Source organism: Paramisgurnus dabryanus, chromosome 23, assembly GCF_030506205.2.
Source record: "Paramisgurnus dabryanus chromosome 23, PD_genome_1.1, whole genome shotgun sequence".
Taxonomy (NCBI): domain Eukaryota; kingdom Metazoa; phylum Chordata; class Actinopteri; order Cypriniformes; family Cobitidae; genus Paramisgurnus; species Paramisgurnus dabryanus.
In genome coordinates, this window is record NC_133359.1 from 29,589,353 (window position 1) to 29,617,151 (window position 27,799).

The 27,799-nt window shown below is 38.2% G+C and overlaps 1 protein-coding gene and 1 long non-coding RNA gene across 5 annotated transcripts in view; one reads left to right on the forward strand and one right to left on the reverse strand.

Annotated features, from left to right (window-relative positions):
• The window catches only part of LOC135780875 (ethanolamine kinase 1), a 155,330-nt gene that overhangs the window by 102,081 nt on the left and 25,450 nt on the right, over positions 1-27,799 (forward strand). For all 4 annotated transcript variants that reach the window (XM_073813240.1, XM_065291166.2, XM_065291167.2 and 1 more), the window contains 3 exons: positions 6,267-6,415; positions 6,657-6,740; positions 6,836-6,996. In XM_073813240.1, the coding sequence (XP_073669341.1) occupies positions 6,267-6,415; positions 6,657-6,740; positions 6,836-6,996 (394 nt within the window). The remainder of the gene's footprint in view (positions 1-6,266; positions 6,416-6,656; positions 6,741-6,835; positions 6,997-27,799) is intronic.
• LOC135781693 (uncharacterized) lies at positions 9,278-11,415 on the reverse strand. Its single transcript, XR_010545194.2, has 6 exons — positions 11,160-11,415; positions 10,929-10,993; positions 10,760-10,849; positions 10,435-10,485; positions 10,009-10,077; positions 9,278-9,882 (listed from the first exon to the last, which is right to left on the reverse strand). It is a non-coding gene; the product is annotated as an uncharacterized lncRNA (long non-coding RNA).

Consider the following 27,799-nt stretch of genomic DNA (forward strand, 5'->3'; position numbering starts at 1 on the left):
AATAATCAAGACTCCTTACCCTCATTCTCCGGAGTTATCGCAAACCCACCTCCACCCCTTCGCCTCACTACGTACATTTAGCTCAGCACCGGGGATAACCCGGGTCAGGGCACGCCCCAGGCCCGGGGCTCCTTCGCCCCGGGACAGCACGCCACTCACGCATATTAGCAGTCCCACTTTATTGTCAGTGAGGCGAACTCGTAAAAGTGCAATTACTCAACATAAGCAGCTTGACAAAATTCTTATTTTAGAATTTCAAATGGAACTATTGTTTTTGCAAATCAACTCTACATTTATTATAATATATAATACCTGTTTCTTTAATAACATACTTTATTCTTTTATTTTCATAAGTATATAGATTCTTTAGGAAGGAATTAAATAAAATCCAGCTTTGATTCGTATGTATTTTCTACACTTAAGTAAGGTGTCTGGTTATGTGTAGGGGAGAACAGGGGCGAAAGTACAATTTTTCAGAAAAACTTAATTTTAAAAGATAATGTTTCAGACAGAGATATATTTTGCTGTGGTCAGTAACTCACAGGTGTGGTCTATCAATACCAGGTGGAATTTTGAACAAATGTAAAATGACTAGTATAATTTCACTTCGAACATAAGTGTGGTGAATTGTTACTTTTTAAACACAACAAAACAAGATAGATTTTCGTGTTACACTTGTTTTTATTAATTATACATGACTATGACCTCTTTAATATGTAACTGCAAACATATTTTGTAATTTATCTTTGTAAAAAATAATTAAATTACATTTTCATTTTAAATGTCAGTTTTATCAAATGTTTCAAAAGCATCCAACAGTACAAACTTAAATTCAACAGTTTTTAACACTATGAAAATTAAATTTAATAAAATTAGAATAATATACTGTAAATGGGACAAAAGTAAGTGTTACTTTCATCCCGACAGGATCTCCTCACATTTAAACCCGATTTACTTTTATTTTGAAAAACTCTTGAAGTCAAACTTCAGGATGTGTTAGAGCACTAAATAACCTGTAGATTGATGAAACGAGAAACACAACGCGTTATAAGAAAACAATGACCGCTTTCGGAATTTACTTATGGTTGAAAACACCTTACTGGATCTACACACGGAAAACTGTGAGTAAATAACGCAAATTTGTCAGCTCTCTCAAGGGTTGTAAAGATGCTGTTTGGGATGCAAATGTTATCAGTCCTCTGAGAAAATCGCTTTGTTACTTTCGTTCCCTTTACTTTTGCCCCGGTTCTTCCATATTATTAATGCAAGACGTAACATTATGCTGTTCAATTTGTTTAGCTTTGTGGGGAAATGATATGGAAATGTGCAGATGTGAGTGTTGTTTGTAAGGTTAGACTAATTTTCATTGCTTGTACAAGAGCGCATATGACAAAAACACTCGGACAGTGTGTGACATAGAATTATAATAATGTAAAAGTGCCCATGGTTACCAAATGGCCAACAGTGACACTTACCCGTGTTGTTTCAGGTTGGAGATTGAATTCCTTTACGTTGAGATGTCAGTTCGTTTTGGTGCACAAAGCATGCATCGCATTATGAAACTATTCTTTTTGACCTTTTGTAGTGTAAACATAGACCGAAATTGAGGCCACGCGTAATCTGCCTCCAATAGATTGCATAGGTCATGTGATTGCATAGGTCATAGGTCACCATCCTCTGCTTCAGTCATCTCCTTTCATCTACGCGCGCTAAAGGGTGATATGTAGCCACCTCTCGCAACGCATGCAGCCTCTCTAACGTCTCGCGAGACTTTCGAACATAATAAACTTAAAAATATATATATTCATTAATTATGCGACAGTAGCGCAGTAACGCCACCGAATGTAGCGAAGTAAAAGTACAGTTTTTTCACTAGAAATATACTTGAGTAAGAGTAAAAAGTACCCATTTTTAAATTTACTCTAAAAGTACTAGTTTCCCAAAAAAATTACTCAAGTAAATGTAACGGAGTAAATGTAATTCGTTACTACCCACCTCTGATTACAATATTGGTTTACTCCCCAAAAAAGTAAGTAATTGCTTACTTAGTTACTTTTCATGGAAAGTAATGCTTGTGTTACTTTTAAGTTACTTTTGCGTTACTTTTTCTTACTTGGCTAAGGCTTGATCTCTTTCAGGTCTGCAGGTGTTTTTTATGATTGCAAAAATGTCAAACTCAGGCCTGCCATCATCGTTTCTGACTCAAACTGTTTCCGCTCAGTCTTACAGAGTGCGTAATTCTACGTTAATATGTTCAGTTTAATTCAGTACATTATTTTATTTTTAAATTGAATGAATTAAACTGAAAAGTAACTCGATACATTTATAAAGTAACGTGTTACTTTACTCGTTACTTCAGAAAAGTAATATTATTACGTAATGCACGTTACTTGTAATGCGTTACCCCCAACACTGCTGTTGGGTAAATATCACTAATAGCACTACAATCAGATAAACTATCATGTACATAAACTAAATTCAGAACATGTAAACAATGTGAAAGTTTTTCAATCCGAGGCGTGCAGTCTGTTTAGGTCGCTTGTGTAGGCTGAACCAATTCAATTCAATTTTATTTATATAGCGCTTTTCACAATTGTTAATTGTTGCAAAGCAGCTTTACATGAGTAGATGTAGAGGAGAACACTGAAAATCAATACACAGTATAAGAAGTAGAATATAGCGGCTAAGGATAAACCGTGTAAGCGAGCATATTAATAATGTAACGTATACAGTAAAGTGCTAAGTTAAGCCAAAGTTGGCTGACTCTCCCTGGGACTAAAAAACCCCCTAGGAGAAAACCCAATGGGAAAAAATCCTAGAAGGACAAAAAACTCTAGGGAGAAATTAATATTTATATTTATAATATACAGACACGGTAGGGATAGGAAGCGGGTAAGCGGATTAAACTGGTTCAGCCGGTGGTCGTTGGTCGCGCATCGGCTGGGCATCACGTTGAAGGACAGCCAGTAGATCAGTGGTGCGATGACCTTCACAGCAACAGGAACTGGGTCTGTTTGTCTCATTGTCCTCGGGGTCGAGGACGAGACAGGTAGACAAAAACAGAATTCTATTAGCGTAGGGGCCGTTCGCATGTAATGCAAGTGTCATACATTATAGTGGTTTAATTCAGCTCGGTTCCAGACAGGCTAACTATTGCGGCAAGAGTAAATTACCCATATGAGGTATGTGAGTGCTTTGTTCTAGACAAAATAACTACTGTGGGAAAAGTACATTTACTGGACATTCTATGTGAATGCTTTGTTAAAGAAGAATGTCTTAAGTTTAGATTTAATTGCTCGACTGTGTCTGATGCTCGAATATTTTTTGGTAAATGATTCCAGAGCTTGGGGGCTAAGTACGAAAAGGATCTACCACCTTTAGAAACTTTTGATATTCTAGGGATAATTAAGTAACCAGAAATTTGTGATCGCAGTTTACGTGGTGTATTGTATTCTGATAGTAGTTCTTTGATATACGAGGGCGCTAAGCCATTTAAGGCTTTGTAGGTGATTAGTAATATTTTAAATTGTATGCGATATTTAACTGGTAGCCAGTGTAAAGATGCCAGAATTGGACTAATGTGGTCATACTTTTTAGATCGAGTAAGCACTCTTGCGGAGGCGTTTTGAACCAGCTGTAGCTTGTTTACCTGATTTGCATTGCATCCCCCGAGTAACGAGTTACAGTAGTCTATTCTAGAGGTCATAAAAGCATGGATAAGCTTTTCTGCATCTGATGCAGACAGCATATGGCGTATTTTTGAGATATTTCTAAGATGGAAGAATGCTGTGCCGCAGACGTTGGAGATATGACTATCGAAAGATAGATTACTGTCAAACATTACGCCTAAATTCTTAACCGTGGAAGATGGCACCACCGTGCAGCCATCTATGGGCAACTTGTAATCGGACATATTATGTTTGGAGCGATTTGGTTCAATAATAAGTATATCAGTCTTATTGGAGTTTAGCTTAAGAAAGTTATGTGCCATCCAGTCCCTAATATCACTAATGCAGTCTGTTAGCTTAGCAAACTGGTGGGTTTCGCTAGGATGTGACGAGATGTAAAGCTGGGTATTATCCGCATAGCAGTGCAAACTTATGTTATGTTTCCTGATAATGTCTCCTAGAGGTAACATATATAACGAGAAAAGGATAGTGCCTAGAACTGATCCCTGAGGTACGCCGTATTTAACGGGGGAGTGATAGGACTCTTCCTCATTTACATAAACAAAGTGATATCGATTGGTTAGATACGATCTAAACCAGGCTAACGCCTGACCACTGATGCCAACATAGTTTTCTAGTCTATTGAGTAGGATTCTGTGATCTATTGTGTCAAAGGCTGCACTAAGGTCTAGTAATATAAGGATTGAGATTTCACCACGATCGGATGTTAATAGGAGGTCATTTGTAACTCTAAGCAGAGCTGTTTCTGTGCTATGGTGGGGCCTGAATCCTGATTGGAACTTTTAATATGTATTATTATTCGCCATGAATGTGCATAGCTGGCGTAGTTATTAAGATCTCCCTGGTCAAGGTTTGGTTTTTTAATGAGCGGTCTAATAACTGCTAGTTTGAAAGCTGTTTGAACGTATCCTAATTCTAGAGATAAGTTAAAGATATTTAGTACCGTGTCGGACACTACATGAAACACCTCTTTTAGTAATTTTGTGGGAACGGGGTCTAATATACAGGACGATGATTTAGATGACATTGCTAATTTAGAGAGCTGTTCTATTGTAGTAGGTTTAAATGACTCAAGATGTTTGTATGATAATCTAGTGGTTAATGTACTATTGGGTAGAGTGGTGGCTGCTTGCGTAGTTTCTATGTTTTCCCTAATAAATATAATTTTGTCAGTAAAGAAGTTCATGAAGTCGTTACTATTGTGTTGGAGTTTACTATTGGTTTCTGTTTGTTCTTTGTTTCTAGTCAGTTTCCCAACTGTGCTAAAGAGGAAACAAGGGTTGTTATGATTTTCTTTAATAAGCGTACTGAGATAGGTAGATCTGGCGGTTTTAATAGCCTGTCTGTAGTGTTGAACACTCTCTTTCCATGCTGAACGCCATACCTCTAACCACACAAGCCTTAGCATATTACACGATAGCAAGTATAAATGAGGATAAAAAACTGTACTCTCTTTACTTCAATGCAGATTATATAAACAGGCAATATTTGTTTTCGATTATAATTAGCTTGTTTAAAAGTAAAGATTTCAGGCTTTTTGGATATGTGTATCATGTCATGAATACAAGATAACAATGAAATAGAACGCTTGATGATGCAACTGATACAATGACAATACTTCACCATAAGACATGAGCTGTGTCCCAATTCAAGGGCTGCAACCTTATGAGCATTCGACCTTAAAAGATGAGCACTCGGTCTTTCGAGGTGGAAGCCTCAGAAGTTCGCGAAGAGAACTGAAATGAGACGGTCTAACCTTCGGAGGACCCATAATTAGCGTCACCTGCTGCACGCGCCCACATGCACGTTTCTGACTTATTAAAATAAATATGACATAAGAAAAATTATTAATTTATTTTAGAAATATGACACGTTGATGTATATTAAACTATTCAACAGTATACCAAATTAATCAACGTTATAAATATACGCAACATAAAAAGATTATTATTAACACAAAACATAACTTATAATAATAAAACAGTGACAAGAAAAAAATGTTTTCTGATAAATACACTTTTATTTAATAAAGGTTTTAATTGTTTATTTTAGAATATCCACCCATTATATGCAGCCGTTGCAGACGCGCAATGACTCTTGGGATATCCTCGGCTGTTAAGGATCCATTCGTTCTATCCTTAAAAGCGCGGAGAAATGAGGACGCATTTTGAGGCTTCATTCTAAGCATCCTTTGAAATGGGACGGCCTTACTGGCCTTAAGTCGCGCTGCTGTGACGCAATCGGTCTTAAAATACGTCCTTAGAAGGTCGCAGCCCTTGAATTGGGACACAGCTATGGTGATTGAACAGGCTTTCTACACAACAAACAGGAAGAGAACAGTGAAGTGTGACATGACATTATTTCAAGACAAAAGACTAGAAACATGACTTTAAAATAAAAGACCCAAACAACAGAACACAAGACAAAACCATTACACATATGCCCAACTAAATCTATTATCAGCCATACCCATTTTATAAGAATTTGGCATAGTATCTATGATGTTCTAAGTTAAAATAAAACAAAGACTGTGGATTGCAGTTTAGCTATTGTGTTTAAAATTCATGTTTTTCTTAGATTCAGTGTCCATCTGGAGGCACCAAACATAAAAATCATCATCAAAGAGATAGAGGAGCTAAAAAGTCATCTTAACCACATCGACTCCCCAGTGGTGTTGTGCCACAATGACCTCCTGACTAAAAATATAATCTACAACCCTGAAGAAGGTGACTGCTAAAACATGTATTACAGTAATAAAAAGCGTTTGAAATTCTGCAATACAATTCTGCTTTCTATGACATTATTATTCATTACTTAAAACAATCTAAAACACATAAATAATCTTAATATGCATATGAGAAATTGAAAAGCATATTTTTTGGTGATTTTATCTCTGTACAGTAAAAATGGTTGCTGTTTAATAAGATAAAATCTATGTAAACCAAATTATTTTTTGTCTAACTATAGGCACAGTAAAATTCATTGACTACGAGTATGCTGATTTTAATTACCAAGCTTATGACATTGGAAACCATTTCAATGAATTTGCAGGTACATTTTTTGTACACAAATATCTGAGATTAAAATTAAACAAATGCCAAATTGCCAGCTAATTGATGCTATTAACTGTCAATTTCATTTTGTAGGTATCAATAATGTTGACACCAGCCTATACCCTAGTTGTGAGCTTCAATTTGATTGGCTTACTGCTTACTTGGAGAGTTTTAAGCGGTGCAGTGGTATGGAGTCGTCTGTCACTAAGAAAGAGGTCAAAGAACTTTACATAAAAGTCTGCAAGTTCTCTTTGGTGAGTATTTCTACACTGCATAAAAATCTCTGTTATTTTCTGTTGCAATGTACAACCCCAAATCAGAAAAAGTTGGGACACTGGAGAAATTGTGAGTAAAAAAGGAATGGAATAATTTACAAATCTCATAAACTTATATTTTATTCACAATAGAATATAGATAAGATATCAAATGTTGAAAGTGAGACATTTTGAAATGTCATGCCAAATATTGGCTCATTTTGTAAATCATGAGAGCTACACATTCCAAAAAAAGTTGGGACAGGTAGCAATAAGAGGCCGGAAAATTTAAATGTACATATAAAGGAACAGCTGGATGAGGACCAATGTTTAGGAATGGGAATGTTGTCCCATTCTTGTCTAAAACAGGCTTCTAGTTGCTCAACTGTCTTAGGTCTTCTTTGTCGCATCTTCCTCTTTATGATGCACCGAATATTTTCTGTGGGTGACAGATCTGGACTGCAGGCTGGCCATTTCAGTACTCAGATCAGGGCTTGCAAAATCGCTAGCCCGACGTCCCAGGGCTATTGTGAATTCCTGTCGGGCTACCAAAATGTATCTCCGCCCTGCCCGTCGGGCTATCTTGGGGAGGAAATAATAATTTAATGTTTTTGCTTTGTCTCAGATTTAGTTAGGTAAGTATATTACATGTATTTCGGCGTCCTCTTGTCAGTCATTATCCTCACGTAACAAGTGAAACTGTCAGGAAATTAAGTGAAAGCATAAATAAACCCATCCTTTTAATGTGCACGTCTGATATGCGCGCGACCCTCTGTACGCGCTTCTCCCGGCTTCGCTCTTCACGAGCACCTGCTTGCTTTGTACTCAGCAAAAAATCGCAAACTCAAGTCATTTAATAAAATAGCGTCATTTCATTTTAACCTTATAGACTAACATTGTTTTAAAGTTTCTTTTTTCTTTCTTCAGTTAGTAACTTAAATATGTGAGAAGGAAAATATATTTGAGTGATTTCTGATCGCTTTGACACGTCTAGGCTATTAAGAGAATATGATGTTAAGCTTTTGATAGGTGACTACAGCAGTGGTAAGATCTGTTTACCTAAAGTGAATAGAATGTGTGTTTGTCATTTCGTTTTACCTCAGAGTCTAACATTATTCTAGCGAAAATAAACGGCTATGGTAAGATCTGTTAACCTAAAGGGAATTAAATGTTTATTCCTTTTTAATAAATATATGCTTTAAGTCTTCTATATTGTATTAAAGTGGTTGTTTATATATTTGATAAAATACCATGTTATCTAAATACAATGTGTGATGTGTTGAGGTATTTTTTATAAAAATAACCTGTGTTATAATACATTCATATAATATTTCAGTAATAACAATTAAATTATTCTAACGTTAGGGGAACGTTAAAATAACCTAAAAATAACATTAGGGGAATGTTTATTTTCTTAAAGAAAACATTCCTGTCTAACCAAAAACATTGGAAAATAAGGGAACGTTTTGGGAACCAAATTGTTAGCTGGGGATGGGCAGGAATAGTTGGCTTATATGGAAATCCAGGATTTATCAATATTCTACATTAAACATTGTATTTTTTATCAGGGCTACTTATATTCATTTCGGGCTACCAAAAATTAAAGAGTGTCTGCCCGAAGGGCTACCAGGGATTTTAAAATTTTGCGAGCCCCGCAGATCCTTCTTCTACGCAGTCTTGACGTTGTAATTGATGCAGTATGTGGTCTGGTATTGTCATGTTGGAAAATGCAAGGTCTTCCCTGAAAGAGACGACGTCTGAATGAAGGCATATGCTGCTCTAAAACTTGGATAAACCTTTCAGCATTGATGATGCCTTTCCAGATGTGTAAGCTGCCCATGCCACACGCACTCATGCAACCCCAAACCATCAGAGATGCAGGTTTCTGAAATGAGCACTAATAACAACTTGGGATGTCATTGTCCTCCCCAGACAGCAATTTTGTTCCGGCCCAGCTCTGGCCCACACAACCATTTTTTCCTCGGCCCACATAGAACGAAGAATGACGGCCCTACAGCGGCTCAGTTCTGAATTACAGACAAGGGCCACACATGGGCCATAACTGGCCCATGTCTCTGCCAGATAATAGCCCATAATCTAACATTGGTACCAGTTCTCAACCATATTAAAACCAGCATTTAACCAGAACTTCCAAAACTGAGCCATAACTCAGCCTTATCTTGCCCAAATTATATTAATAAATAAATCACACGAAAAATTACTTTCAAATTGTTTGCCTTTTTATTAATCAATAACACACAAGTCAATAACACTACGACATTGTATGTGTTAAAACTCTTCTAGTATAAACTGCCAGCAATAAACAAAAGTACTAGTTTGTTCAACTACATTATTGGCATGAAACTAACACCAACAAATTACAAAGCAATTTCATCCTTAGTAAACAAACAAAAGTTTAGAACAAACTAATAATAAAAAAAACTTTGTGACAGTTACAGTGTGTGAAATTTAGTCTGCCCAAATTACCAGCTATACACAAATACAGAAGTTTTCATTGAAATTAATATTTTAGCATGAATTGAAATTTAAAAGAATTACCATGGGTTTAAACCAAACTGAACTTAAAAGTTAGTTAAGTTATTTAGAAACTTCATGTGAAACCAACTCTACAGCCAGCTTCACGCAAACATACAAGTTCCAGTTAAAGTATTAGCATGAATATAACTTGGGTAATTTCAAATAAAACGAAAAATTAAAACAATACAATTAATAAAAATGAAAAAAAAAAAATCAAACACTAATAATAATCTATGTGTATGAGAAAGTGTTCCTATTCAGGATTGTCCTCAACAAGAAGTACTGCTTTCCAGTGTCTCTTTTCTTCTCAGCTCCTCTTTCCATAGATGTAAACATTACAACAGCCCACTGTTATATAAAAGAAAAAGATGCTAATCAATTATTGTTATGAAGCAAAAGCAATATAATAAAGTAATTAAAAGCATAATGATATACTTTAAAACAAACATTTAGATAGAGAATTAGAAGATGAACCTTTTAGGATGAACTGCTTCTTGTTTTCTTCCTCAAGTTGCTTTGGATGAAAGTGTCTGCGCTGAATGTCTAAATAAAATGAAACATAGCTTAGACCTTACTTTTCATTTAGATACAAAGCAAATGAGCAAATGAGATATGTTCTAAGCATGTACTTAAAATATATTATATTGGGAATATTCCCATTATTATTTACCAAGAAAATTAAGTCAAATCAATATAAATGAAAGAGGAGTGAGTAAACATCAATTTGTGAGAAGAACCATATACTGCACGTCTAAGGTCTTCACAATTGCTGTCATACTTTATCCACCTATGAGAAATTCAGCTTTGCAAATATAATTCTAAAGATTTGTCAAGTATTGATTTTGGAAGCAAACAAATTAACATTAAATTAAATGGTGGCCCTGATGTACTGTCACTAACCGGAATGTCACCTCCTCCTGTCCTGTCTGCATCATTGTACCACCGCTTTACCTGAAGCAAACACAGCAGATGATTAACAGAAAATAATTTCACAGTATTCCATATTCAAAATATTTGTATTTTTATCATTTTCCTTTGTATTCAACAATACAATTCAGGTAACTAAATTAATGTTAGGCTATGGTGAGTTTTAATCACTTAATCAATGAAACCACTGTCCAACCCTCTGTATTTATCAGCTTTCACTGAAATCACAGAGCAATCTTTTGATATATAAACACAAAGATGCAAACATGAGCCTCAATTTAATTTAAATTTAATTTACCTTAATGTGTCTATTGGAATAACACCCCAACAGCCTTCTCTTGTCCCACTCTCAGAGTCTTCATGTCTTGATGAACACAGACCTGATACACTTTCACAGAAAAATACAATTAAACATTACAGAAATACATTTTAAATATATATATATATATATTAAATAAATGTTCTACCAGCAGGAAGACCAGATAACGAAGTTCGATTACTTCATTATAATATGATCACAGTAATTCTTAACCTGAAAGAAAACAGCTAATTTAATATCAATTTATGTCACACGGACAATATAACGCATTACATTACACATGAATCACGTAAACGTTTGCATCCCTTTATACGTTTGTTAGACATTTAAACAAAAACATTTTTATGATTGAAAAAGTTTAAATATTTAAGTTACTTACTGTTTATCCTTTATCCTGCTGCCTTTGAAATCTGTGTCCGTTATGATTGATTGACGCGGTGTAACTGCTGCTCCTGGGGTTAACCCCGCCTATTGGTTAATTTGATTGGCCGCCGCTTGGCTTGCATTAACAGGAAAGCTCGTCATCTGTTATGTGATTGGCCAGTGGCACTCGCCTTTTTTGATTTGATTGGCCATCTCAATCATTTCTGACAAGGTGTTCGACGTAATGCTGCGTTGGAGGAACTGACAAACGGATGACGTTAAAATACAGCGAGAGCGATTTGAAATCAGAATCCTACCAATGATCATTCGAGTCGCTCTCGCAGTACTTTGATGTCATCCGCGTGTACGTTCTTGTGGCACTGCATAAATAAACTGCACATCCTTAACGTGACGCGAACTGGCACAATTATTTGATTTTTTTTTAACACTTCGGCAGGCAAAAGCACAGTGAAACATTTCGTGTATTTCTAACATCTGATTGTACACAATGATAGTTTTACTTGGTCATTGAAGTCAGAAATCTTCAGCTGGAATAAACTCCTGCTACAATGAAATCGCGCAAAAGCAAGTTTAAATCGAATCGATCCATGGTGCTTCTCAAAGCAACGTTATCAAAAATTGTAAATTCAGAAAAAAAATCTTCTGGAAGTTCAGGGTCTTTTGAACAAAATAATCTTGACCCATGATCTGCAGGCATGTTTAATAAAATGTAGACAAACATATCCAAATATATTAGCTTTTTTTAATACAAAACTAACATTTTATTTAATAAAGGTTAAATTAACATTAAGATTAAGATAGCCTGAAAATCCTTCAAGTCTTATAATTATTTATTGTTAATAACAGTATTTCAAATGTGGCTTACAATCACTAGACTGATCTGGGCCAGAATCACTACACTGATCTGGGCCACATACCTCCCACCCACAACTGGCCCAAATGTTATCTGCCATCATGGATCCAGTGCCATCATTGCCACACCTGGCCAATACTTGGCTGACATGTTGCATGCCATTGCTGGCAACATGCCAGCAGTGCCATCATGAGGCCACATTTGGGCCGAGTCCGTCTGCTATCTGGGACTTTGGTCCGGATGAAATTGCGTCCCAGTTTTTCAAAAAGAACTTCAAATTTTGATTCGTCTGACCACAGAACAATTTTCCACGTTGCCAAAGTCCATTTTAAATGAGCCTTGGCCCAGAGAAAACGCTTGCGCTTCTGGGTCATGTTTAGATATGGCTTCTTGTTTGACCTATAGAGTTTTAGCTGGCAACAGCGAATGACACGGTGAAGTATGTTCACCGACAATGTTTTCTGGAAGTATTCCAGAGCCCATGTTATGATTTCCATTACAGTAGCATTCCTGTATGTGATGCAGTGCCGTCTAAGGGCCCGAAGATCACAGGCATCAAGTATGGTTTTCCAGCCTTCACCCTTACGCACAGAGATTGTTCCAGATTCTCTGAATCTTTGGATGATATTATGCACTGTAGATGATGATAATTTTAAACTCTTTGCAATTTTTCTCTGAGAAACTCAGAAAACTATTTTTCGCCGCAGCATTTGGGGAATTGGTGATTCTCTGCCCATCTTGACTTCTGAGAGACACTTCCACTCTGAGAGGCTTTTTTATACCCAATCATGTTGCCAATTGACCCAACTTTTTTTGGAATGTGTAGCTCTCATGAAATCCAAAATGAGCCAATATTTGGCATGACATTTCAAAATGTCTCACTTTCAACATTTGATATGTTATCTATATTCTATTGTGAATAAAATATAAATTCATGAGATTAGTAAAGTATTCCATTCCTTTTTTACTCACAATTTTTACAGTGTCCCAACTTTTTCTGATTTGGGGTTGTATTTGCATGTAGGTGCATTGTCTAAAACTAATAAGGGCTCTTGCCTCAAAGACAGAGTACTTACTGGAAAACAGAGCCGGACAAACTTTAGAATTAGTTGGTAGTTATTAGAGCTAGAATTTGGTCCCTTTTAACTTATGAGTGTGAATTGTTTTGAGTACTATTGGCTACAGAACACAGGAGCTTGAACTCACTAAACTGAAATATAGCAATTTATCAAAACTGTTATGATTAATCTGCAGTGATAATTTGGAGTGATTTTATTTTGAAGTAGTGAAGGCAGAGGACAGTTAGAACAGGATATTACAAATAAAAAACTGAAAACAAAATATGCTATGCTCAGGGGTTAAGGCTGTTTCTCAATATGCATTCTTCAGCTTTTTTGCGTCCTTTTGGGCTCACTCTATGTAATCAATAACTGTCGAAGTTCAATTCCAATTCTCAAGAATGAAAGTACAGAGGACACATGAAGATACCCGGATGTGTTCTTGATATCGAGGATGCATCTAGTGTAGACTTCGCGCCAAAGTCACTTTACGCCCCAGAAGTCATTGCGGCAAAACAATGGCGGAGGAAGGAATTGCTACGCACAACTTTAAGTTGTAAACATTTTAAGTGTTGAATACATAAAAAAACCTCAAATTTGATATTTAAATGTATGTTTTATTTAGGGTGGCTATTCGTGCCAGTTCCGCTGGACATGTCTGCACAACTCGACCGCATACGTCATCAAGGTTCTCACATTTTAGTTAAAATACATTTAAAAATTAAAATGTATTTCTTTTAAGACATACAATCATTATAGTTTAATTCTTGCCTTGAAATGTAATTGTTGCTTTTCTGAAATTGAACCCAAAATATTAAACCTTGGTGACATATGCGGTCGACCAACGCGACTTCCGGAGAACGCACCCGAAAACCTGTTCGAGACGTGTCTGACGGAACTAGCACGAATGGCCACCCTAGTTTTATTGAATAAGGCAGAAAAAATGGCTGCCCGCACACTGAATCCAAAAAGATTAAAAAGGTCTAGAAAGTACAAAAAGTATTTATTAAAGTTCAAAGTGCAAAAATGTGAATTAAAAACAGAGAAACATGAGCAAACGTTTCAGCAGATTGCTATCCTCAGTTCTTAATATGCAACAAGCAAGCACCCTCTTGCTAACATAAACTGTATAAACATCCATACAGAAATAATGTTACAGAACATTATTTCTGTATGGATGTTTATTCAGTTTATGTTACAGGTATGTTAGATTTTTCTGTGATTATTGATTGTCATTTGTGCTAATTGATGATTGTGATCACACCCGCCAACAGGGGGGGACAAACGGGTCTGTTGTCCCGGGCCCAGGGTGGGGGGGACAAAACTGGAACCTATGGAATAATTGTTAAAAAATAAACAAAACAGGCATGATTGTGAAAAAAAATCTAATATTTGAGATACATACAAACATTTTATTTGTTTTTTTCCTGTACTTGAAATAGTGGTCAAAAAAAAACCCCTCCCGCTCCACACAAAAATGGTTTGGCCACTAATCAAAATTTTATGATGTCATTTGATTTGCAGTTCAGTACGCTCAAAATGTCCGGTCAGACTCGGCACAAGTCCGGTGCTCAGAACAGAAAATAGAAGAAGAAAATAGAGGCCATAGAAATGTTATAAACAAATATTTTAAAAAATGTGGCGATCATGGACATGCTGGAACTAAAGTCAACGTAGGGCAAGGTAAGAAACAGCGCAGCCAACGTTTAACTTACGAGCCTTGTAACAGGCCAGCTCTAATGTTAACGTCCATTAGCTTATATAAAACAGAGATGCACCGATTGACTGACAGTCTGACATTACATATGCCGAATTTATGCTGGTAGTTACCCAGGAATGATAGCAAGCACAGTTGGGCCGATTCCGGCTGAAATGTGCCGCTGTTCGCATTGGTGATTGATTATTATTATGGCGAGACACGGCAGGCAAAAACATTGTTGTTTTTTTCACTGGTCAATGTTGAGAATTGGGGCTATTTGTCTTCAATAAAATGTCTTCTTTCAGACTTGTGGTGAAAAAAGTCAAAAGTACACATTTTAGGTCTTTATTTTAACCTGTAATACAAAGACACGGCGATATTAGCTGAAGTTGTTTTACTGATATTTCCAATAGTCTGTTCATTCATATGTGATGCCTGAGGGCTGAGGGTGCACTATAATATACAATAACTTTACATTATAGTTTTATTTTATGATCCAAAGCCACATCAGCTCACATATGGTTATTTAAAACACTCAAATTCTGTTATAAAGTGAGTTTGTAGCAAAACATGGTTTTAATCCCACTATTTGTTGTGTTTTGATGGTGTGCTTAGCTAAGCTTATGCTTTTAGTGCAAAGGCTTCATGAACTGAATCTAATTTTAGTTTGGGATGACTTTTTGGGGGTTTTCTAAAGAGGGGATTGACGATTAACTGGTTTTAATAATAATGAGTGCATTCACACGGAGTCTATTTTTGCTGCGCTGATCATGCTTAATTTAAGTGAAACACACTTTTAATGGACAAAATAAATATGATTTCACAAAAAAAGTGCCACAGATTTTGCATGTCTAGTGTATTTTGACAAGAACTGCAGTAGGCTATGTCAGAAAAGAAAATGAAGGCATTTATAGAAAATGTATTCATTTTAAACTTATTTTTATTATTCAGTTTGGAAGTATATGGTGTTTTATGGAGGGGCCTCTAAGATTATCTTGTTCCGGGCCCATAATGTATGTTTTATTGGCATAGAACAACTTATCTTAATTGAGTTTCTTATTTTAGATTATATCATTATTTCTTGACAAGGTATACTGTATCTGAAATATTTACGTATTTGCCATTTCAAAATGACATAATAATAAAAAAATGTATATCATAATGCAGATAATGGTTTGTTTGTCACTTTATGAATGTTGCAATGTTGAATCTGGGGAGGTCAGGTGACCAACAGGAAGATTGCACAAATCTCAATTCTCACAAGTGCATTCTGTGTTCTCGCGACTAGGCATGGGCCGGTATAAGATTCTGGCGGTATGATAACCTTTAGCAAAAATGCCACGGTTTCACGGTGTTGCGGTATTGCCATTGCAACACTAAAATGTGTTATTTTCACATGCCAGGTACAATAAAGCCTTTAAATTATAATATGCTTTCAAAACATATATAATATTTTCGTAATATATATTAAATGTAAACATCAAATCAATCACATGACTTCATGATTTAATGAATTTTGTATAAACACAGCTCATACCTTGGAGACGGTATCACAGAACATTTTAGTGGTTTTGAAACCTTGACTGTTTTAAACCTCGGTATACCTTGAAACCGGTAATCGGCCCATGCCTACTCGCGACCTTCTGAGTTCATTCTTCCAAGTTTGGCCGATAAGACCGATCTCCACAAGAATGCAAGTCTGTTCTTTGCGTTCTTGCAGAGGTGGGGGACTCGAGTCACAATTTTCACGACTTGCGACTTGCTTGATTAAAGTATGAAAATGACTTGACAACAAGTTACTTGAGACTTGACTTGAAGGGGAAGACTCGACAATGACTTGAACTTATAAATAATAAACATACAGCAATAAACTTCATTAAAATAAAAAAATTGTGACCAGCACCACTAATCAGCGTCTGTGACTTTAACGCTGCACAATTCAAACCGAGCCAAACATGGCAGACAGTAATGTTAGTCGAGCTCCACAAATAGTCTAGGTATAAAGACTTTGAACTGGACCGTGCCAATAAAAAACTATTTGCCATATGCAAAAATGCAACACAAGAACATCCGACAGAACAACCACAACGTCAAGAACCATAAGGTAAGAAAGTAATCTCTTTTAGTCAGTTTCACTCTATATCGATTACTAATGCAATAAATTAATGTTAATCTTTCCTGTTTGTCATAATTTGGCCTTGGTTGCATATTATGTTTTTTCTTATTAGAAATGTGACCATTATCATTACTGATTTGTCTCGTAAATATGTATTGGGGAATTTGGCTATAACAGTGACGTAGCTCTATATTACATGTTGGATAATGTCTGTATTAAATGTGCACATTTTCAAGTGTTTGTGTGGACTGCGTGTGGAAAATAAAAAGCATTGCCCTCGCAGTTGATCTGTGGTCACGAGTCACGACCCAAGGTTCGGCTCGCATGTAATTCGATTCGCGGATTGATACGCAAATTTAAACAGGAAAAGTGTGTGCGCGCATGCTTAAATGCCCTCAATAGTGCACACTCAAGAGAGACGCGTTTCAAAAAACAAGTGAACATAAAATCTTTCTGTTCTTGACAGGGCACATACAAACAGAATTATATATATAGTATTCTTTCTCGAATAACATTTGTTTATTTCTTAAATGTATGTATAGATTAGAGGCAGAAACCAGTCTGTGCTAAAGAGACAGTAACCTCAATTAACCTATTCAAGTCTATGTCATTAATGTTAATCAAACAAAATCAAATCAATTCTGTAGCTCAAAAAAAAATTATATTTAATTAATACAATAAAGACAGTGTTATTATTCATTTGATTAGATTTCTTTACCTAATGCTAATTTAGTACTGTGACTTGACTTGAAACTTATCAGGACTCGGCTTGACTTGCTTAGGGTGAACCCTTCACTTGACTTGCTTGATTTATCTGAACTGTCACTTGAGACTTGACTCGGACTTCATGGTTTAAGACTTGAGACTTGCTTGGACTTGCCATGTGTGACTTGTCCCCACCTCTGCGTTCTTGAAATTGAGAAACTTAATTACTGTAACAAACTGCACTAAAATACGGGTCCATATGTGACCCATACTGGAATAGTGAGTCGAAATGAGCAAATGTAAAACGTATATATTTATTTATATATTTTATATTTATATAAATTAAAATTATATATTTATTTATATTTTGGCATTCTCGATAAAAAAGAAACTTCAAAACTATGTATGATCTGTTTGAATCCGAAACAAAAATGGCAGAGCTACACCTGTTTCAAGTTTATAGAGTCAGCAAAGTCAATTTTAAGAAAAATCGGTTCAAAAACAAAAAAAATCACTGCATCCATAGTGGTGTCAGGACATCTTTTTCTAGGGCGCACAATGCTAGTCACAACATGCATTCAGCGTGGTCATGTGTGTGGCTCGTCATTTCAAAAAGTGTGTTCATTGCGACATGTAAACTTATGTGCATCATGTGTCATGTCAAAATAAGTGCCTACTGCACAGGTGTCTAAAGGGTTTATGATAAAAGATTTGCGTTGCTTTTGGCAGATACTCGCATAATCTTATGTGTCATGATTCACAGAGAACGGGACCCAAGTGCAAGGTAACGGTGAACTCAAACAGGGTTTATTAAACAGAAAACAAAGGCCCACGTGGGGGAAAACAACATCACAGGAACAGATGACACTACAGACAAGACTAGACTAACTTGACCAAGACAATGACAAAGACTAACAGACTTGACTAGAAACATCTCGGTTACGTGTGTAACCCTCGTTCCCTGAAGGAAGGGAACGGAGACGTCACGTTGTGACCGACGAATTGGGAATGCGCCTCGCGGGACCAATCTACTTCGAGAACTACTAACACGCCAATAAACTTGGCATGCAGATATTTGCATCTGACGGCGCCGCCCCGGCGCTCGGGTATTTAAACGAGGATCAGGTGCAATATCATTAGCTTCATTTTTCGCTGAGAAAGCTGGCAACAGTGCACAGCCTAATTCAGCAATGGAACAGAACTGTGGCGACGGGACGTGACGTCTCCGTTCCCTTCCTTCAGGGAACGAGGGTTACACACGTAACCTAGACGTTCCCTTTTAGTCTGGAAATTGGGAAACCCTACCAAAGCGCCACAGAAGCTGAACCCTTCCAGTGCCTGCAAAAGCCCTCCGGCCTCCAGGTAGGGGGCGGATGCTAAGGCTTACTGCAGAAGGTCAGTCACTACCTGTTCCTTAACTCACAAAGTGACTAGGTGAACTGGGAAGCGAACTCAGCAGGCGGGACTAGAACGCTGCGGAACTACCCTCTAGGGGGTCTACCACATGGGTGACATCATGAGGGCTTAAAGCATAACATGAAAACCCTCTTAGTAGTATTTCATACTAGGGGAACGCGGAGCGTGCTCAGCTAGGGGAATGTGTTAAGAATGTCCACGGAAATACACGCATAGAGACCAACAGGGGGCGCAATGCGGGTGCCTAACCTAACCCAGGTTGACACGGAAACATCTAGTGAGAGGCTGACAGCAGAAGCTCCGCAACATCAGCTGTCAAGGCAGTGGAGGAGTGAAAAATGCTATTTTGTGACGTTTTTGCTATAAAAGCCTTCCATAATGGTGGGAATAAAGAACCCGAGAGGATACCGGCTCAACACGAACAGTGTTAAACCTAGTGAACGTGTTAGGTGTCGCCCAGCCAGCAGCTCTGCAGATGTCTGTTAGCAAGGAACCACGAGCCAAAGCCCAAGATGATGCTACACTTCTCATATAATGTGCACGCACGGGCAAGGAATACCCTGCTTTTCATACGCAAGGGAAATAGTGTCCACAATCTAATGGGACATTCAATTCAATTCAATTTTATTTAAATAGCGCTTTTCACAATTGGTGATTGTTTCAAAGCAGCTTTACATTAATAGAAGCAGTGGAACGCACAGAAAATCGACAGATAGCACAACATAATACACAATAGCACAAGCAGTTAAATTTTCTGCGGCTATGAATCAACATTATAAGCGTGCGTATTGCTAATGTAACGTAAAGAAGAGGGTGCTAAGTTAAGCCCAAGAAGGCTGCCTCCCCGGGCTGAAAAACCCCCTAGGAGAAAAAAAACCCAGGCTTAGCCGGGGAAGTAAAAAAAGACATAGGAGGGAAAAACCCTTGGGAGATATATTTATAGATACATTGAAACGATTAAGAAGATTAGGCGGAGGTTAAGTGGGTTCTGCCGGTGGTCGTTGGTCAGGCATCAGCTGGGCATCACGTTGAAGGTCAGCCGGTGGATCAGAGGTGTGCCGACTTTTACCGGAACTGGGTCTGTTTGTCTCATTGTCCTCGGGATCGAGACAAAGCAGAGAAACGACCTGTGTCGGGGGAGTATGGAGACATGAAAGTACGTGTCCTTCAGGTTGAAGGCTGCAAACCAATCCTGTGGGTGGATGCATTAAAATATGCTCCTCTGCGTTAACATTTTGAACATCACATCCTGCTGGTGAATGAGGAAGAGGAGAACGTAGGGTTTTGAGCCCATCTGAAACTCCTATATGCCTCCGGAGAGCTGGAGAAGGAAGAGGAATTCGCTCTTTAAGGTTTAGTGGGTGCCGACTGAAGCCGGCGGAACAAAACCAAGGATTCCCCACCAGGCCCTCCTCCAGGGGGGAAGAGTGGTGCTTTTACCATCTCCTGAATAGCGATCCTCTCCATCTTCAGGTCGCCTGACTCAGAGACACTAGGTTTCATTTTCCACCTCTGTAGCGAGCTGAGTGGGCGTGGTGAACTGCTTACAACAGGTTCCTCAGAGCTGCCGGGATGGAGGAACGAAAAAAGCCGCAACAGGACACCCTCAGCGAAAAGCAGACTAACGTAACGGAGAGGGCAGCTAGGCAGTGGCGTGTTTACCATTTTGGTGGCCCTTAGCAAAGTCCAAGAACCGGGGCCCCCCATGCCCCAGCATTGCCCAAGGTTTTTCATTTGAATTGCACAACAATAATATTCAGTATATAGAATTAAGTGAGATATATATAAACCTGGTTTATTTTGTTTTACACTGCTTAAAATAACACTAAATTGTTAGTTTGGTTTGACAAAAATTCTTGGTTTAAAAAAATGTTTCACGCCCCTCTCAGATATATATTTTGCTTGCAAATGTATTATAGGATGTATTTAAAACAATGTTATTAATACTGCAACTTCAGTGTCTGACATCTTACTAAAAAAACTAAATGAGGAAAAAGAGGAAGCATTAGATTAAGATTCATACTGATTTAACAAACTGAACTAACAAACACCAGCTAACAACATTGTAAGTTGGTTATTGCTTGAATTTATGGATGTGAATCACATAACTCTCATGTTCATATTGCAAAAACAACTTACTGTGAGATACAACAAGCATATAGACTAGAAATACACTAAAGATGAGATTTTAATGACAATGATGAGATACAGAATATGATTTGTCAATTTTCGACGTGATTTAAACCCCTGTGTGGTATCTTTATCATGTTTATACCTGTACGAGTGTGGAACAAAAGATTCCTATTATTCTACGTGCATACTCGCACATCTCTAAAGCGCGTGCTTTATCCGTATCTTAGATTTGGGTCTGAATAAACGTAACATACTTTCGCACACCTTGTGGCCAGTAGGGGGCCCCCCAAGTTCGCGAGGCCCCACGCAATTGCGTGGTGGGTAAACACGCCACTGCAGCTAGGCTCCGACGTGGCACAATGCCTCAGTCTGCTCTAGAGCGGCCAAGAATTGATGGACGCTCTCAGCCGCGTTGCCGAAATGGCTGGTCTAAAATGGAACATTAGGTGGCGATTATTAACGACCTACATAATGCCCGCAAGACGCAACCAGAGATGGCGTTCCTGGACCACCGGGGTGGGCATAGTACGTCCGACGGCATGTGCGGAGAACCTAAGTCGCTCGTAGCGCCAGGTCAGAGCCACACAGGGTACTTTAGCTGCCGGACCGTGACCTCGCCTGTGCAGATCCTTCAGTGCCTTAGCCTGGCGGACCTGCAGCAATGCCATGGCGCGCACGGCAGAGACCGCCTCCCACAAGCCCGTAGGTCTGTGAGGAAAGGGTGGCTGGTCTCTTGGAGACCACAGGAGAGGTGAGAGGTGATGGCTGAACGGTCGACTCCGGGAGGAAACGAGTTTTCCACGACCGTGTCAACCAACATGCACCCCGGGAAAGAAAGGAACAGAAGGATGGGGCTGTTCTTGCAGTCCCGAAGTGCCAATCATCTAGGCGGGACGGTGGGGGTGGGGGAGGAGTTCTCCGCGCACCCGAGCGTACATGGCTGCCACTCGGGGTCGAGAACGGGAGCCCCAACCCGAAGGCGGGAGTGGTTCCGAGTCGGGGACCGAATAGACGACCCCCTCTCCGATGTTGTGACAGACATAGAATCCTCGTGAGGACTGAAAGAGGACGAGAGCACGTAAAACACGCGGCACCCGTCTCTTATGGCACCTCTGGCTGTGGATGGGGGTGCTGAGAGTAGGGATGGGTATTGTTTGGGTTTTTTTCGATACCGGTGCCAAATCGATACTTTTAAAACGGTTCCGGTGCCTAAAGCGGTACTTTGAAAAAAGAGTCACAAAAAGATGGTAGATGAAAGTACAGCATAAAACACAATGCAAATTCTTATCTGTTTGTCATAATTTGTTTATTGATGATTTGCCTAAAGCACCATCATCTTTTAAGACCTGCATTCTTGATTTCTTCTTTATAAGATTTTTGATTTGTGAATTAAATAAAATCTTCTCAACACTCCACGTTGAGCTCAGAAAAATGTTCTATGATTGGTTGTTAATAATCTGTTCAATGATTGGTTAAAGCGGCTGCGCTCACAAAAAGATAAAGGGCGAGTTCTAATCGAAAGTGATCCTCCCTATTGTCCATTGTCTGCTACTGTATGTATTTACTGTTTACTCCTAACTGTTATTGTGAAGCGCACTTGAGCTATGGAAAGGCGCTATATAAATTAAACTTATTATTATTATTCCCTTCGAAGATCTTGATCTCTTGAACTCTAGAGAAAGTTGCGCATTTGTGTCTCATAGTGTGGCTAATTAAACACACTTGGCAAATAGAGCAATAAAATACAGAGTCTTTTTCTTTTTATTTGGATCGACTGTTCATGTGACGTCCTCTTCGTGAAGTGCCTTGACGCAAAACGGCATTTGGCATTCACCCCAAATATTTTCTCGGCTTGTGAAACCATTCACGTTTTGAGGCTTTCTGCTTGTCTCCGATGAACTTGACACCCGTGACTGCCGCGGTCCATCTCAGGCCGATATCAGCCGAAGTACTAATAAAAACATTAGTGAGATAATACGTTTTAGCAAATGAAGAAATGAAGAAATGTTACCATATTAGCAAAATAAGCTGCCGTCAGATCAATTGCGGCATTCACGCGCTCCTCAGAGGATCTCATTTTCTAAATTGTTCTTTAAAGTCAGAATATAAAAATAACCTGGACATAACGTTATGTTTTTACAAAATTTGTTCGTTTTGTATTATTAGGGATGTGCAGATGAGGATTTTTTCACATTTTAAACTTATTAAACACAGCGCATATTTTAAATGAAAATTTATTTGGCAAAGTTCAAAAGTTGGCTACATTTAATCTTTAACATTAGATTTTTTAATATTTCCAATTATTAATAAAATATATTTTTTAAATGTTTTTTCATTATTACTCTTGACGAAAAACTCAACTCCAATAAAATAGTAGCTCCAATTACAAACTTGCTTATATTGCTTGTTTATTAATAAAACGAATTCAACGGATGGTATCTGCGTTAAAACACAAATCAATGTAAAATTTAATTGACATAATTTTTCATTACTACGAATGCTTATTTGTTCATTTTTTTTTTTATTAAAACAGAACAACAATAAATTAGTAAAATGACTCGCTTATATTAAACAAAACATTTAACAAAAACGAATAGACGGAAAACATTTTACCGGCCCTATAACATAAATAAATCTAAAGATCCTTAGATTTTTCAAAACACATGATTGGTTTACATTTTTTTTTATCAATATAAAGCTACAATAATGTAAAATATGAACAAACTCACCTAAGTTAAGCGAAGAAATCAAACTTGAATCCTATGTATTATATCAAAGCTTTCCGACTTTGACATTCACGTGAATTTAGTAAGTCAGGAAATTATTTACACCATATGAGTGTAGTATAATTTAACTAGCGATTGTGCTGTGCTTGTGTGATTATGCTATTTGCGCTACAGAGAGCAAAATACTTCAGTCAACTGTTCATGCATTAAAGAGGCACCGAAATGAGGCACCGAAATCTGTGTTCTGATTCGGTCCGGTAGGTACCGCCCATATAGGTTCCGGTGCCATAATGGCACCGCGTTTCGGTACCCAACCCTAGCTGAGAGTCACTGGACGAACCAGCTAACCGATTCAGCACGTATATATGGAGATACGTTTTCCGGAGTTTTGCCACCGCACCATTAACTTGGCTCCGCAACGGAAAAAGGGGGTGACGTTTCCCGGAGGTACGAAACCCGTCTCCGCCATCCAAGAGGGTCACGCTCTATTAGGAGTATGAACCCTTCACGAACGCAGCCTCAGCATGCACTCTTGTGCACGAGAGAGAACGATCGTGGCCACCCGGGGACCCACACATTTGCCACATCCAGAAACACGGACGGAAAGACATCTTTAAAAAGACGCTCCCGCCTCAGTGCGAGTGAAATGCTATCTTTAAAAAGATGCAAAACACTGCAATACTCTTTTAGAGGAAACACTCTTTTAATGTGTTGATGTTGATGAAGCACACAGGGGAACAGCTACGCACACACTCAACTAAGAGTGAGAAAGAAGTCAAAAATTTTTAAAAGAGAGGTGGAACACCCGCGAGCCTCCGCTGAAATGCCTTTGCCCAACCAAATCAAACAGAGCAGAGTTCTCCAAAGAACAGAGAGTTTAGCTTCTCGTGAGCAGATTACTGCCAGCTTTCGAAGCGAAAGAGCTAATGATATTGCACCTGATCCTCGTTTAAATACCCGAGCGGCGGGGCGGCGCCGTCAGATGCAAATATCTGCATGCCAAGTTCATTGGCGTGTTAGTAGTTCTCGAAGTAGATTGGTCCCGCAAGGCGCGTTTCCAATTCTTCGGTCACAATGTGACGTCGTAGTGACCGACTGAAAAGGAACTTTGACTAAACAGATTGAGTTGCCACAAGAAGCAACAGTTCAAAACGTACAAAATGATCCAGCACAGGACAGACCACACTGGGGCCTTAAATAAGAAAACTAAAGATAAGACAACGAGGGAAGGACAGCTGAGGGGAGTTAACCAATAATGAGTTATTAACGAGGAGACAAGGTGTAAACATCTCAGATTTGGGTCACATATTAACTAAAGAGGAGATTCTTGCTTCTAAGAGTAGAGAGATGTATTAAAGTTTTTATGAGTGAAACCCAAACAATATATGTATATACACAAACAGTGATGACAATGGAAAAGCGTTTACACAAAAATAAACAGAAAACAGTTACAACCTACCATTAGCACATTTGAGCCTTCCTGCTTAAATGCAGACACATAGGCAATGTCCCAGTGATCCAAATAGTCGAGATAATGTCAGTTGATTATTAAAGTTCAGGAATGTCAGTGAAACATAAATTGTCTCAAACCGTATCCAAGAGTACATCCAGGTTACAATTAAAGTTGTGGAATTAGATCATAGTCCAATGAAGAGTCCTTATAAGATGATGAATGAGGTCAAACCAAAACCCTCTGAACAAATATACAAAAACACACAAATCACAATATGCACTTCACCAAATAACAACCTAGAATAACACAATCTTACACTTACATTGAGTTGTAGAACCATGATGTTCCTCAAAATAGGGTTTCAGGCATAAGGCCATGTTGAGCAAACACCCAAAGCCATGCTGGCACCTCTACCAAACACTCTAACTTGTCTCTCTTAAAAAGGATACTACTTCCTTTAGAGAGCTCTCTACCTCCCCCCGGAGGCTGGGAGAAACATTACAGCTTAGAACATGGAACAGATCCTTAGCAATGTTACAAAGGGGGCAGGATATTAACGAGACACAGCTGGGCTGCGTTCAGCCCCAACAAAACGTTGCACAACATTTTATTAAACAGAATCAGCAAAACAAAAGAAATGGCTTTTGGACTGGCACAACCTCAGCACCCTATTATCGTCAATAAAGAAACAGTAGGGACAGTAGATCACTTTAAATATCTTGGAATTACAATTGACAATAATTTTACCTTTGAGCACCATACAACAGATACAGAAAAAAGAAACCAAAGACTATCAGTTGTGCGCAAACCAAGATGACTCCATGTTGCCCCTCGCCTATTACTATTTACTGTATATTAGCATTGTTCAACCGATAATTTTGTACTGTTCCACCTGCTTCTTCAACATGCTGACTGTAAAAAAACGTAACAAACTCACTCAGATAACAAATATTGCTTCCAAAGTAATAGGTTTGCCCACTCCAAATCTACAAGAACTAAACACCAAAGCCATTACACATATCGCTTATGCAATATCCCTGGACATTACTACCTGGACATTATTATCCACTCAGCAGGTATTTCTCACCCTCTGGCAGGAGGTTTAGAAGCATGAGGTGTAATAAAGCCCGCTTCAGCAGAAGCCTTATCCCATTAGCCATACAAACACTTAATAAGACAGAGATACACAGATAAATCATCTACATGCTGTGATATGCTGCTTTGAAATGATGTTTGCCCCCCTACATAAACCTTAAAATGAGATATGTCTATGTTAAATGTATATTTGTGTTTTTCTGTGAAATGTTTTCCTATATGTGCAGTGGATATGTATGTGTGACAAAAAGCGTTTTTATGGAAATGTGAAAAAGAATTTCCCTAAGGGGACAATAAATATATACTACTAAACGGTGATGTGTTGAACGCCCTGTTGTGATGACGCAAGAGTTGCAACTACGGTAGCTGAGAGGCCATGCTTTGTGTTCTTTTTTAAAATGTTTCTGAAGCCTGATGAAATCTTTATAAATGTGTGTTTAATACTGTAAAAGACCCTCAATGTTACAGCCACTGACCTTGACTTCCAGATTGAAAGACAACATTCCAACTTGTACCCATTGAGCGAGCCATCTCTTAGTACCGTGTGGTTTATATACGTCTTGCCACTGATTGGGCCGACATTTCTGACACACCCACCAAACAAGAGAAAACGCATCTAAAACCTGTTGCACACCGTTTCCAGGAAACATGTCATTCAACCCGGAAACCGTAGCAAAACGTTGCGCACCGGTGTGAGCTTGAACGTGCCCCAGCACACTACCCAAACAAAGGCCATGTGCTGCTACCCAAAACATGGGTACCGCCACAATCCTGCCACATGACCATGAACAACTATGAATAACTATGACAGACTGGCAGGATCATGACATTATGTGTAATCAGAGTTAAATGTAAAGTAAGCTTTGTGAGTATTTTGTGAACGTAAGCGTCTCTTTTATCATACAAATATTCGTTTTCTGTAATGCAGCTTTGAAACAATATGCATTCATGTTTTAAGCACTAAACGCTCAAACTTGAAAAAAGTAAACAGAGACTCCCGCCTTCTTTCATTTAATGGGTTGGAATTCTGCTAAGCTCTGTAATGTGAATGGCTGGAATTCACGTTTGTCTTAACAAAAACTCAATATCCTTTTTATTTGATTGGTAAAAATCTTGCTCGGACATGTAATTCAATTGGTTGGGAGAGGTTTAGACCAGTGGTTCTCAAACTGGGGGCCGGGTATGCCGTGTATTTATGGGGGGGGGCAGTGGCAGTAGATACGTTTACATGGACACATTTTGCCTCCATCATAATAAAATTCTTCCGATTAATAAATCCTATTATAGTGTTTACATGAAAACCTAATAAAGTGATCGGAATGGTGTGCGTGTTTATATGACACAAGCTTTAAATCAAATTTGATCATTTGACATGCGCACA